The sequence below is a fragment of the Cyrtonyx montezumae genome, unplaced genomic scaffold, assembly GCF_038088225.1.
Source record: "Cyrtonyx montezumae isolate F1298 unplaced genomic scaffold, pur_monq_1.0 scaffold_10, whole genome shotgun sequence".
NCBI lineage: Eukaryota > Metazoa > Chordata > Aves > Galliformes > Odontophoridae > Cyrtonyx > Cyrtonyx montezumae.
Genome location: NW_027071826.1, coordinates 35,315,963 through 35,329,537, shown reverse-complemented (window position 1 = coordinate 35,329,537; position 13,575 = coordinate 35,315,963). Strand labels below are relative to the sequence as shown.

General features: G+C 38.0%; 1 protein-coding gene and 1 non-coding gene across 2 annotated transcripts in view; both read left to right on the top strand.

The window, feature by feature from the left end:
• The window catches only part of CKAP5 (cytoskeleton associated protein 5), a 45,696-nt gene that overhangs the window by 27,450 nt on the left and 4,671 nt on the right, over positions 1-13,575 (top strand). Inside the window, exons 24-42 of the mRNA XM_065754916.1 lie at positions 818-946; positions 1,445-1,639; positions 2,212-2,359; positions 2,666-2,745; positions 3,875-4,000; positions 4,678-4,827; positions 5,176-5,379; positions 5,622-5,757; positions 6,540-6,733; positions 7,608-7,780; positions 8,901-9,074; positions 9,521-9,641; positions 10,338-10,517; positions 10,970-11,157; positions 11,561-11,636; positions 12,299-12,487; positions 12,571-12,708; positions 13,226-13,309; positions 13,403-13,562. Coding sequence (XP_065610988.1) covers positions 818-946; positions 1,445-1,639; positions 2,212-2,359; positions 2,666-2,745; positions 3,875-4,000; positions 4,678-4,827; positions 5,176-5,379; positions 5,622-5,757; positions 6,540-6,733; positions 7,608-7,780; positions 8,901-9,074; positions 9,521-9,641; positions 10,338-10,517; positions 10,970-11,157; positions 11,561-11,636; positions 12,299-12,487; positions 12,571-12,708; positions 13,226-13,309; positions 13,403-13,562 — 2,845 coding nt within the window. The remainder of the gene's footprint in view (positions 1-817; positions 947-1,444; positions 1,640-2,211; positions 2,360-2,665; positions 2,746-3,874; positions 4,001-4,677; positions 4,828-5,175; positions 5,380-5,621; positions 5,758-6,539; positions 6,734-7,607; positions 7,781-8,900; positions 9,075-9,520; positions 9,642-10,337; positions 10,518-10,969; positions 11,158-11,560; positions 11,637-12,298; positions 12,488-12,570; positions 12,709-13,225; positions 13,310-13,402; positions 13,563-13,575) is intronic.
• Positions 9,691-9,801, top strand: LOC136044034 (small nucleolar RNA SNORD67). Its single transcript, XR_010621783.1, has one exon. It is a non-coding gene; the product is annotated as a small nucleolar RNA SNORD67 (small nucleolar RNA).

Below are 13,575 nucleotides of genomic sequence, written 5' to 3'. Positions count from 1 at the left end.
ATACATTTGTCCCCTTTTGGTACAGGAGATTTCTTGTTCTCTATGGGCAAGTTTTTAATGAAGATGCTGACAGGTAGGTGCCTGACTAAGTGCAAATGTAACGCTGTGTAACAGATATGGTAAGATAAGTAACATATCCTTTAGCTTTAGTATCAGCTTACCTCATACTCAGCCTACAAGAGAGTAATCTGTTCCTATGTATACAGTGATGTTGATGCTGGCAGTGTTCTGGAGAATCACAGATTCAATCTGACTTCTGATTTCATTTAATTGTTTCAATAAATGACACTGTTCTAAAGTTATCTTTAAAAAAACAAAACACTAAAGGTACAAATTGGATAAGAGTAAAGGACTCACCTGTTCTTGTTTTGACCTTGGCTCACAAACCTGAAATAAGACTGTCCTGAATTTACTAACGGGTTCTATAACCTGCTTGTTCTGCTGTATGGATGTGCTAAGCCTGTTATAACCATTACATAAATTGACCTTATTCTTTAGAAGTCAACCTTATCTTTAGTTATCTTTAGCTATCTTGTGATTCAGGAGACTCAGAAGTTCTCATTAATGAATGGTAGCAAGTATGAAGAGCTTCTAAAGATAACCTTTTGCCTTTGTTTATTAAACTTACTACTAAAAATGATAGGTATATGATATGCTGATTTCTGTATCTGGTGGCATCACTAAATTTAAATTCTGAATCCTACATTTTTTTCAAGCAGTGAATGAGAACAGGTTTCAAAATTCATGATGCAGAGTCTTCTGTTGTAATCTTCTGACCCTTCTATAGGATTGTTTTTAACTCTTTTTGTTGCTACAGAATAACGTTCGAGCTGCTGCACTAGCAACTGTGAATGCCTGGGCTGAACAAACTGGCATGAAAGAGTGGCTGGAAGGAGAAGACCTGTCTGAGGAGCTCAAAAAAGAAAATCCTTTCCTACGACAAGAGGTAGGCTTCTCTTAACTTTTCTTTGTGTGTGTTTACTCAAAATAACCTTTTTTGCTATGGGCTAAGTTTGTCTAAGCAACCTAGTATTACATAATGCAACCATTACATGAGTAAACAGGAAGCAACTGTGTTCTTGCTGACAAAATTGTTAAACCTTACAAGGCTAATGAGCTGTCCCCAAGGTGATAGCTGTAACTTAGATTTCAGTGCCTCTAAAATGGAGATAGGACCTCTTTTGGACACCATTTTAGGATCCGTTCTGTTTTCCCTCGAATTAACACAGTGATGAACAGAGATGGAGGTGTGTTAATATGTTGTGGCTAATGATGTGCAACTTACTTATCAGCTGTACTTCTAGACCTGAAATTCCTTACAAAGGAAACAGCCCATACAATCTTAACCTGATCAGGCTCCAATTTTTAAAGAAGCTGCATGTTCAAATACTGTATTCAGTGTTTGTTTTTTTATTGTTGATACTATGTTTATGTTGTTTAACAGCTTCTTGGTTGGTTGGCTGACAAGTTGCCTACACTCCGCTCTGTTCCTTCTGATCTGCTCTTATGTGTGCCTCACCTCTACTCCTGCCTTGAAGATCGAAATGGGGATGTGCGTAAGAAGGCACAGGATGCCCTGCCATTCTTTATGATGCATCTTGGCTTTGAGAAGATGGCAAAAGCCACTGGCAAGCTGAAGGTACTGCTGTGACTAAGAGTGGGTAATGTGACTTTGAATGAGTGAATGTTAAATGGCTTAGTTCATTTTATCGTCGGTCATGGAAATGCTTGCCTGCCGTGAACTTCAGGGGCTGAAAATAGGATCTTGAGATTGCAAGTTTTCTATACTTCAGAAAGACCATGGCCACAACTGATTTAGTGCTCTTGAGAGCTTGTTATTTATACAGTGTGTATTTTTCTGAAAGAAATCTACCTGCTCGTAGACAGTGACTGGTAAGCTATGCCTTTGAACATGTACTAAAGATGGCTTACTCATACAATTATTCATAGGGTTCTCCGTTAACTTCATAGGACTGCTCCCCTGGAACAGGCTGCCAGTTTGTGTTTCCTATAGATCTTCCAGAAGCAAACCTAATGGCAAAGTGTCCCATCTGAGAATGGGCATATCTGAAAGTGTGGATGTTCTAAGTGTCATGGAAAATCCTAACTAGAGAATATCCTACTTCAAAGTACTGTTTTTTTACTTCTCTGTGGTACGTACTGAGATAGTAATCCTTTCAAATCTATTATTTTGTTTCCCCTGCTTTCTAGCCTACTTCCAAAGACCAGGTACTGGCCATGCTTGAAAAAGCCAAAGCCAACATGCCAGCCAAACCTGCTCCACCTGCTAAAGCATCCTCCAGAGTAGGAGGGGGAGCAGCTTCAGCCAAATTCCAACCTACATCAGGTAACCTCTCAAGTTCTGAGAAATAACTGAAAACAGGATTGATTTCTGTTCTCCTAAGGTGATTTATTGGTGAAACAGCACTTTAATGACTATTTATGTTTTAAACTATGACAAATTTGATGTACTATGATCTTGAGAATTTCATGTGCTAACATGACAAAAAAATCTTCTGACTTGTACGTGATAAGATAATTATAGTAATGTGTGATAATGCCTTTGTGAGTGTTTTTTCTGTTTGTAGGACAGAATAAACTAATGTTGACCTGAAATAGGCTTCCTGGTGGTTTGAAATGATCTTTGTTTTTCTGGCTTTTGCAGAAGATTCAGGGTCTAATACCATGGAATCCAAGCCTGATTCCAAGAAAGCCAAAGTAGGAGGAACTTCCTCTAAAACTAAGGTAATGATTCTATTCTGTGTGACATTTAGTGAAATTAAAAGATCTAGATTAACGTATTTAAGGTAAAGTACAGCCTTTTGTAGGGACTGCTTTTATAAAGAATCACTGTGCCTTTCTGATTTGTGAAATTAGTGTTTCTATATCTTCTACTTAAATAAAACAATTGTTTTAAATAAGAATATTATTGTGAACAGCTCATTCCGTATTCTAAATTCACTTTGCTTCCTTGATTTCATGTAATTGAGAATTTATTTTTACCATTGCTGTTCTGCTGTGAACAATAGTGTTGAGCCTATGTATTGAAAGAAATCTCCTTTAGCACAGGATCAAAAGAAGGAGTATGTTTAAAAGCATAGTAATAGCCTCAGCAGTTCATGCTTAAATTGTTTGGTTTTATTCTTTGGTGCAGTGTTTTTTATGTTAAATCTAAAGCTAAACAAAAAAACCTTGTTCTATAATTCTACTGCTAACTATGACTAAACTTATGTTGTTAAATAACTGATACAGCTCCAGACGGGAATGAATGGAACAGACTTTGAAGGGTGTAGTAGGCTTCCTGAGATTATTATTTGTTTGTTAGAACTTTGATTCTGGAGTTCTTGCCTCTATGGCAAACATAATAAATAAATAAAAACTCATGTAAGACATTTGGAGTGGTAACCCTTGCAAGTAAATAAGTCTCTAACAACAAAGCCTTTTTTTTTTTATGGCTTGCTTACAGCAGACAGATGTTAATAGCAGTATGTCCAAGGGCATTACCAGCCTGTCCAAAACTAATACAAGCCTCAGTAAAGGCAATACCAGTCTGACAAAGAGCAAATCTATCAAACAGGTACTACATCGGGTTTTAGGGATGTGTGGGTAACTGGTGCACTGGTCAAGAATCGTGTGTCATCTTCCACAGGGTACTGCTGCACACACTGTTATGAGTATTGCTTCCACAGCAGCAGAGCACATACTTTAACAATTCTAATCAACTTTATTCTTTCAGCTTCTCTCTGGCTCTAATATACATAGGCAGCATGAGGTTGGCTGGTATCTAATGCTTGCTATTGCTTGAACTAAGGAGTATGTCTTGCATTGCTTCTTAATACCTTGGGTTTGGGGTTTTTTTTGTTTGTTTTTTCAGGGTGTACAGGGGAAGAAAATATTAAACAAGCCTACTTTGAAGGAGGATGATGACAAATCAGGTCCCATTTTTATCATAGTCCCAAATGGGAAAGAACAGAGAATGAAAGATGAGAAAGGACTGAAGGTAAGAAAGATGTGAATGCATTCTCTTGTTTTGAAGTAGTATTAACTTTAACATCCTTTTGTTTTGGCATTTAGAATTAAATGTGCTATGGCATGAAAATGCTGTAATATGTCTGTCCTTTGGGATGATTATCTAGTGCCCCAGCTGTCTTGAACAGGCCCATATTACTTTGGTTGTGATGTTTATCTGCTTATGAAATGTTGTGCATCTATATGTCCTTGTAAAATAACTACTTACAGCTTCCAGGAGATGATCATCTGCTGTGTAGTGTCAAGTTGGTCAACTTTTTGTGCGTAACTGATGTTAGGGTTCTAGGACTCTGAACAGTATTTCTTAAGGCTTTTTTTGTGTGGAAATTGAGTTACTTAAAACGTGTGTTATTGATTGATTATACTGATTGATTACTTGCTAGTGATTAGGCCTGTGTAGCTTAAAAACAACCACTTCAAGTAGTTGGTAGTAATTAAGGTAACAGCCTAAAGATATCTGCTCAACACAGGATCTTTTATGTAAGCCAAGGTGAGAAAACACCATTGAATTTTTCCCCTTATCTTTTGATAATCAGAGGACTTAGAAAACAGATTATGAAAAAAGGACTGAAAGCAATGCAATTTGCAGAGTCTTTCAAGAACAGAAAGTACTGCTTGCTTTGAGTTCCGAATGCTGACTTCTTGCAGGTGTTGAAGTGGAACTTCACTACTCCTCGTGATGAATACATTGAGCAGCTGAAAACTCAGATGTCCAGTTGTGTGGCCAAATGGTTACAGGATGAGATGTTTCATGCAGACTTCCAGCACCACAACAAAGCACTGACTGTTATGATTGAGGTAAGCTTAGATCTGTGTTAGTGGATAACAATAAAAGTAATTATTCCTTGCTATGTCATCTTGAATTAAAATCAACTAGGAATGTTCTGAGAAGACAGAGATAGCTGTACTGTGAGACTGAAACTTTTCAGATAATGAATAAGCACGATGTTTTTGAAGAGAAAACATCAGTTTATTCAATAGCAATTTTTCTTACCTTGCACAGCGTTCTGAAATTGAGTACTTGCAGTTCTTAGAATTCAGTCAGTGAGTGTAGACTGTCTCAATGGGCATAGCTCTTTCCTTATTCTGATTTCCTAAACAGTGTGTTTCACTTTGCCCCTCTTTTTTCCCCTCCATCATTTGAAGCATTTGGAAAATGAGAAAGATGGAGTCATCAGCTGCCTGGATCTGATCCTGAAGTGGCTCACCCTTCGGTTCTTTGATACCAACACAAGCGTTCTTATGAAAACTCTTGAATACCTTAAATTGCTTTTCAATATGCTGAGTCAAGAAGAGTATCACCTTACTGAGAATGAAGCATCATCTTTCATCCCATATCTCATCATAAAGGTACTATTAATTGTACAGAAGTTACTTTTTCTGGGGAAAATTGCAAGTTTACATTACATCAAAAGCTATAGTAATTTGTTCATTCTGAAGGTATTGTATTTTTGCCTTTAAAAGGCTTTTCTCAGAAGCAGTTTTAGCATTGAGAATATTTGGACTGTTTTAACATTAAACTATTCATCAGTATGAAGACTGTTTGAAACATCTTGTATTTCTTCCTGACTTTTTTTTTCCTTTCCTATTAGGTAGGAGAACCAAAAGATGTAATTCGCAAAGATGTCCGTGCTATCCTGAATAGGATGTGTCTCATATATCCAGCCAGCAAAATGTTCACTTTCATCATGGAGGGGACAAAATCTAAAAACTCAAAACAGCGTGCAGGTGGGAAATAGCATTATATACTAAGCAGTTTCAATTTTAAGCTGTATTGGTTTGCATCCTGGAAAGCCAGCATAACTTATAGTGGAACATGATATTTGCCCTGTATATGGAATTATATGCACTTGTAAATAACCTTTTTAGAGATCTTATTTAAAAGAAAACTAATCTTTTTCTTTTCTGTCTTTTTTCACCTTTGGAAGGCGTAACAGTATTAAATTACTGTTAACATTAAGTTTGAGTTGTCCTTGAGTAGGCTTGTTTTAGTAAAACACATCTGTGGAGAACAGTGATGATAGTACTCTCCAAGTCACTAAGGGAATCTGATGATATGATCAGAGCTTTGAAAAGAAGTCTCTATGCTGTACACAAGTCTCAACTGTTTTACTTTAAACACTGTATGATAAATAATTCCTGAAGTTCAAACAGCTCCATGGTCACCTTGAAAACATTTCATTCTGATAAAATCCAGATGGTTAAATTCTGTGATACAGTATTACAAATTTACAACTGTCTAGTTGTGAAGTTCAACATCATGTATTTCGTGGTAATTGGAAATATTTGGCTGACAGCTTTTAGATGCATCTGTGCTTCCAATCTCATAAATCACCTGGAGTGTGTGCATCTATCCACAAGGAGGGAACTACCGTTCTGTTAATGAACTGAGCGTTGTGATTCACACTACTGTATAGTGTATATTGAATTCTCAAGCAGCACAGAAGTCAGAGGACTGTTTCTCTAGCAGCTTTAATTTTGGATGTGCATTTGTCATTTTCTTCCTTTAGAGTGCCTGGAAGAGCTTGGATGTCTGGTTGAATCATATGGCATGAATGTGTGCCAGCCAACTCCAGGGAAAGCATTGAAAGAAATGGCAACTCATATTGGTGATAGAGACAACACTGTTCGCAATGCTGCACTGAACACCATTGTAACTGTCTATAATGTTCATGGTGACCAAGTATTCAAGCTGATTGGAAATGTAAGTGTCACTGGAAATACGATACTTTTGTGTTATTTCTTTAAATCCTTACAATATGCGTAGGGGTCCACACTGTTTTAGTTCTGGTTGGTCATAGCACGTTTTGTTGTTGATATTGATCTTGTTTTGTTGGTTTATTGTTTTATTCTTTTGGCTTTAGCTTATTGTACTCCAGTGTTTAAGGTCAGTGTAGTACTGAGTTGCATGGTATTGCTGCTGTTCTCTGGAAATCATATTTTAGCCATGTAGTCTAAAATGCAGTAATACTTAAAGATGGCAAAACATAACCTGCTTCCCCAGTTTCTAGTAGTGGAGAGGGAGTTAGTTCAGTGTTGTCTACAATCACTGTGCGTAACAGATCAATATTCTGAATTTGAACTTCAGTGTCAAGAGCTTTTAGACCATTTTCTCCTATTGTTATCTGAATTTGATTTCTCTCAGCAAAGCTTTTAACTGCACTTAAACTACTAACAGTATGATAGCAATGAGCATAGACTGCTCATTTAACTGCACTTAAACTACTAACAGTATGATAGCAATGCTCATTCCTGAGCAGGGGCTGTGGATGGGTGTTCTTTGTTCTTCAGCTACACAAGCTGACTTATCGATAGTGCCAGGATTTAATTAAAAATGACTTGTTTCTTGGAAACGATGTTGGCTAGAAGTGGCTGTATTTCATATTGTAGCTCTTTAATATGTATTAACTAGCTCCTGAAGAAGCATCTGACGGTCTAGTGACCCTGTCAGAGTGCTGCTAGATGGGGGTATTGACCTGTCTTGGACTTGCAAAACCAGTCTATAATAAGTATATACCTTCTGTAGGTGACAAATTTCTGAAATCCATTCAATGGGGTGAAATCATTGTTTGTTTTAGCTATCGGAGAAGGACATGAGCATGTTGGAGGAGAGAATAAAACGGTCAGCCAAGAGACCATCTGCTGCTCCAGTGAGACAGGCAGAGGAGAAACCTCAGCGTATCCAAAACATCAGTGCTAATGCTAGCATGCTGCGGAAGGGGCCAGCTGAGGATATGTCTTCTAAACTGAAGTATGTAATGATACGTTATGGTCTGCAGGTGGTATAGTGTATGTGCTAATACCATGTCCAGCTATGTTATTTTATTTTGTGTATCATCATCTTTGCATGTTGTGAAAATTGGCCAAATAATTTAAAACAAAATGTCTGAAACTTTTTTTGTCTTTGTCTGTCTTGAAATCTTTCTAAATGGTCTTGTGCCTTTTTTCACTGCTTCTCCATGGACAGAATTATGTATCGCACTTATAGGATGTAAGTACTGCCCACTAACTCCTTGGTGCCAAGGCTCTTCTGTCTTTCAGTTTCTATCCTAGTCATCCCTTCCAGAGGATGACAGGATTATCACGGCCAGTTGTAGATTTATGATCCGAACAAAAGAAAGGAACCAAAAGCTAATGTTTCTACTAAGGTGCCTATAGATAAAGCTGCAGGCAGATATGGCACTTCTGGTAGACAGCTGTTAGAAGTATTGGAAGAGTGTCCTGTGTGTTGCATGTATCTGGACCCTTTGCTATATGCTTGTCCTAACAAGTATATGAAAACAGTTGGATGAGCACGTGTGAAACAGAGCCTGGAGAGTTGGTTTCAGAAACAAAAGCTCAGAAACGGTCTTCTTACCACTTGCTCCTCATCTTAGAATAAAAAATTCCTGTTGAGAATAATGTATTACGTTTCCTTGAGAAATCTAGTATGAAGTACAAGCTATATGGGAGAGTCCTAGATTCAGTTGAGCTTGCAGTGCTTGTGTACACATGCACCCTATTCATTGTCTTAAAAAACGCACCCACACATGAACTCAAAGCATTAATGGAACACAGGCTGCCTTAAACTGTGCTGAGTGATCTCACAAAACTAGCTAGTGTATACCTAACTGCAGTGGTGGGGGAGGGTCTCATCTTGTAAGAGTAAATAGGAAAACAAGTAACTAGCAGCTGCTCTTCTGACCTCTGAAGTTTTGTTTTACTAATAGCTAGGGCAACAGCAAAGGGGAGTTTAATTTTAGTTGAATAAACATATCTCTGAAGAGTGTGCTGTTCTATTATGAGAGCTTGAGGGCTACCAGTGGATGCTAGTACTAGTACTTTTGCCTGTTGGTTGTATATAATAAACGTCTCTCTTCTGGTTTCTGTAGCCAAAATCGCAATATGGGCAGTCACTCTGAGACAGCGCATACAGTTCCGCGGGAGTTTCAGCTGGATCTTGATGAAATTGAAAATGACAACGGTACTGTCAAATGCGAGATGCCAGCACTTGTACAGCATAAACTAGATGACATCTTTGAGCCAGTCCTGATTCCTGAGCCCAAGTGAGTCTACTTAGATCTAAATAAAACTAGTAGGGCTATTTAAGAACTATTTGGAGAAGCTGAAATGACCAGTTTGTACATTCAGACCTCTTCATCTGAGAAGATGAAGTGTCAGCGGTTCTGAAAAGGTTCAAAGTCATTATCTATGGTACTGTTCTGAATTCTGGATAGCTGTTATTTCTAATGAAAAACCTGAGTTCTGCTTTTATGTTTTCGCCTTGTATGTATTTTTAAGACAGCACTGATTTTTTTCTAAATGTGTTATCTGTGAGTTTACAAGTATGGTAGTAGACATGTTATTAGCAATTGTTTCTGCCTTGAATGTCCCCTGTGAAGATGAAATTCTTGTCTCTTTTTGTCTCTAAACTGTTTCTGAAAACTAGCAATTCAGTATAAACTAGAGCTCTCTCTTCAAAGGGTAACAAATCCTGTTTTCAACTGTTTAGAATCCGTGCTGTGTCGCCACACTTTGATGATATGCACAGTAACACCGCTTCTACCATCAACTTTGTCATTTCTCAAGTAGCCAGTGGTGATATAAACACAAGCATCCAGGCTCTAGCACAGGTAAGAGAACTAAGGTAGCAACTATTCATACTGAACTAAACTATTTCTCTGCGAGGGTGATGAGCTGCACTCTGGTGGAGCAAACATGTCAGGTGACATGGACTCTGCTCAGAATCTCCCTGATGACAAAACTAAGTGCACAGGGGCCATCTGACTCGCTTTAGCAATATCAATTTCACTTGGATGTTGTAGAATAGAATCTAACACAGAAACAAGGGGGGGGAGGGGTACATTGTATTTTTTGTCAAGTACGCATCTGTACTACAGATCTGAAAAAGCAGACTGTTGCCAATGAAACTTAACTTTTGAATGTAAACTGCTGGGCAGGCTCTCAGCAGAAGAATTTTGTCTTCCCTCATAGTTAAAGCCCACTCTGAGTGTATGGTAACTATGTAGAAATGTTTTGTCCAGATTTCACAAAGTTGTTTATTGCTGAATCTATGATCTATGACAGCATGAAATGGACTGTACAGAATATTGATGTTTTAAAGAGATACAACTGTAACATGATATATTGTAATTAGCAAAAGATGCTTGTAAATTGTAGTTTACTCATTTCAAGTGAAAGCTTAGACTAGAAATGCCTTTGCAAATTGTTAAGAGCAAAACTATTCTTAGATAACTTTTTAAAATTACAGCTATTTTGCACTGTTTTTATTATGTTGACTTGGATACTCTTTTGTTTTTAAATCTTAGATTGATGAAGTTTTCAGACAGGAGGACAAAGCAGAAGCTATGTCTGGCCACATTGACCAATTTCTAATAGCTACATTTATGCAACTTCGGTTAATCTACAATACACACATGGCAGATGAGAAGCTAGACAAAGATGAGATAGTGAAACTTTACAGCTGTATTATTGGGAGCATGATATCGGTAAGACTTTGACCTATAAATTAAGGTGAAAAGCAAGTAATTTATGTTCTGAAGTTGCAGGCATATGGAGTATCTGAGCAGAACTGAATTGTACCTATGCTAGCATACTGCTTGTTTTTATGAAATGTTTGTTGCTAGTTATCTGCTCAGCAGTGCACCCTTTGGGAGTGACCAGAGAATAAGTAGTGGGGGGAGGGAAGAATGCCTGTTTACTTCTTCAGTAGCTTACAGACACTGTTTCTGTTAAATTCTGTTTTCTTATTCTATTGTTTCTGTTCTGAGTACCTGGTTGGATGTTTAAGTGTTTTCAGAAGTTACCTTCCCTTTGAGGGATGAAGCAGGAATGTCCAAAGTAGTATAGTGGAAGCAGGAGGGTCCAATGTGGTAGTGTAGTGAAATCCCTTTAAGTATTTTATACAAGGAAGTCTTCTAACCCTGTTTTCAATTGGTAGCTGTTCCAGATAGAGAGTCTGGCTCGAGAAGCCTCCACTGGTGTGCTGAAGGACCTGATGCATGGTCTTATTACATTAATGCTGGATTCTCGGGTTGAAGACCTTGAGGAGGGTGAGCAGGTCATCCGATCAGTCAATCTCTTGGTAGTGAAAGTTCTTGAAAAGTCTGACCAGACCAACATTCTGAGGTATGTTTTTTAAAAAAACATGAGAAATACTGACTGTTGCTCCACTTCAACTCTTCTTCTGTATTCCTTGAACAAATGGTTGTGATCATTAGTCATTCTGTAAGCAAATAATTATGTCTATGGAATTGTTTAGCTTGTTGATGAAAGAATGGTTGCTGATCATCAGTGGTAATTGTAGCTTGGCTGCATACTCTCTGCTGCTTGAAGGCAGGCTAAGCAAACTAGCTTGGTTATATACATTTGGAATTTCAGTAGACTGCATCTTAAATGCTTCTGAAGTGCTGTAAAAAGAGAGCTCTTCTACAGTGTGACATAAACAACCAGAATAGTCTCTTGTGTGATACTGTGTTGAGAAGTTGGCCATTTTCTGTGCTTTCCCTTCAACTGAACTTATTCCTTCTAGTGCTCTGCTTGTTTTACTGCAAGATAGTCTGCTAGCAACAGCCAGCTCTCCTAAGTTTTCGGAACTTGTCATGAAGGTGAGCCTCTAGTGGTTTTGAACTCTGAAATACCTGCTTTTCTGAATCAACAGCCTACTTTTAAAGAACAGGTGGTGTAAAAAATAAGTGATAATAACTTCAAATATTTATTTGTTTAGAAAACAAAGTCACTGAATTATACTGAAAGCTTAACACCTGCTAGTAGTCTGCAGGAGATTATACATGCTCATATGTGCTCCACAGTACAGTCACCTGCTTGGCTGCTTTGCTTAGGCATGGTAGTGTGCTGTGTGTTCAGACAATCCCAGGCTGGAACTGGCTCATGTGTCTTACAGCACCCTTTTGTAACTGGTGTGATTTAGTGACAATATAGGCATTTTTTTAATAAGGCTAAACCTGGGGCATTGTGTTGTGTTCAGGACTTGGCATCTTTGCATTATTTGCTGAAACTTCCTCACACAAAATGCCATCTCCAGTTAATGGTAGTGAAGTCAATACTACTATGTGCAGTTTCATGCATCACTTCTGAAGGAAGATCTGGAGTGCTGCTATTTAAAGAGAGACAATATGTACTGATAATTTTAACAAGCACGCAAATAATGCGGTACCAAAGTGAAACATATCGAAGATAGTTTTGTATAATCTAGTCTTAAATATTTTTTCCTTGAGTTGTCTTGCTTTAAGTCAACCTGTCCTTCCAGTGTCTGTGGAGAATGGTGCGTCTTCTTCCGGAAACCATTAATAGCATCAATCTGGATCGGATTCTGCTGGATATCCATATTTTTATGAAGGTCTTTCCCAAAGAGAAGCTGAAGCAGTGTAAGAGCGAGTTTCCTATAAGGACACTGAAGACTCTGCTTCACACCTTGTGCAAGCTGAAAGGGCCCAAGGTCAGACCTGGCATCAGTTGAAAACTACTTTAAGTTGGTTTGTTTGTGTACTTTGTAAAGCTTCTGCCTCTTTTTTTGTTTAGATCTTGGATCACTTAACGATGATAGAAAACAAAAATGAATCTGAGCTGGAGGCTCATCTGTGTAGAGTAATGAAACACTCCATGGACCAGTCTGGAAGCAAAGCTGATAAAGATACAGAAAAAGGAGCTTCTCGCATAGTAAGTAATAGGAATATGTTGTATGACAAGCTTGTTTCCTGAATAAGTGTATTTAGCGATTGTGGAGAGGGGATTACTCTTCCCATGAGCAAGTAGCATTGTAAATTGTCTCCTCCTTTTATTTATGGCTGCTTTAGAAATTTGCAGTGTATTTCTATTGTTACCTAAATATTGTATATATGTGCCAGGGTAAGATGGTCCCTTGAGACACTGAGGTGTGTGATGTAGGCTTTATACTAGTTGTTAGTATACTTCATTACAATCGGTTAACCATATCCAGACCAGATCTTAAACACTGGCCTCTCAGAAGCTTCAACTTTACAACTTGGTCATTTCTTTATTCTCCTTTTCTGTAACAGTGATTATATTAAACACTTGTAAAGTTCTTTGTATTTTTTTGAAGTTCTATATCCAGCAAACAGACAGATCTGATGAGGGTATTGTGGGTTTGTCTGAACTTCCCTTTGTTTTTAAGAGAAGATTGTGCTTAAAAGTTTCCCTTTTTTTTTTAATTTAGGAAGAAAAAGCTTCAAAAGCCAAAGTGAATGATATTTTGGCAGAAATATTTAAGAAGATTGGCTCCAAGGAGAACACTAAAGAGGTAAGTGCTCTCTTTCTGTGAGGAAGAAAGTGTGATGCAGTAGAATAGTGTATGCAGATGTTGTAGTAATGCACAGAAACTCTTCCCTTACAGGGCTTGGCGGAGCTGTATGAATACAAAAAGAAATATTCTGATGCAGATATTGAGCCCTTCCTGAAAAATTCATCTCAGTTCTTCCAGAGCTATGTGGAAAGAGGCCTCCGGCTGATAGAAATGGAAAGGGAGGGAAAAGGACGCATTGCTTCTTCTACAGGTATATATATATG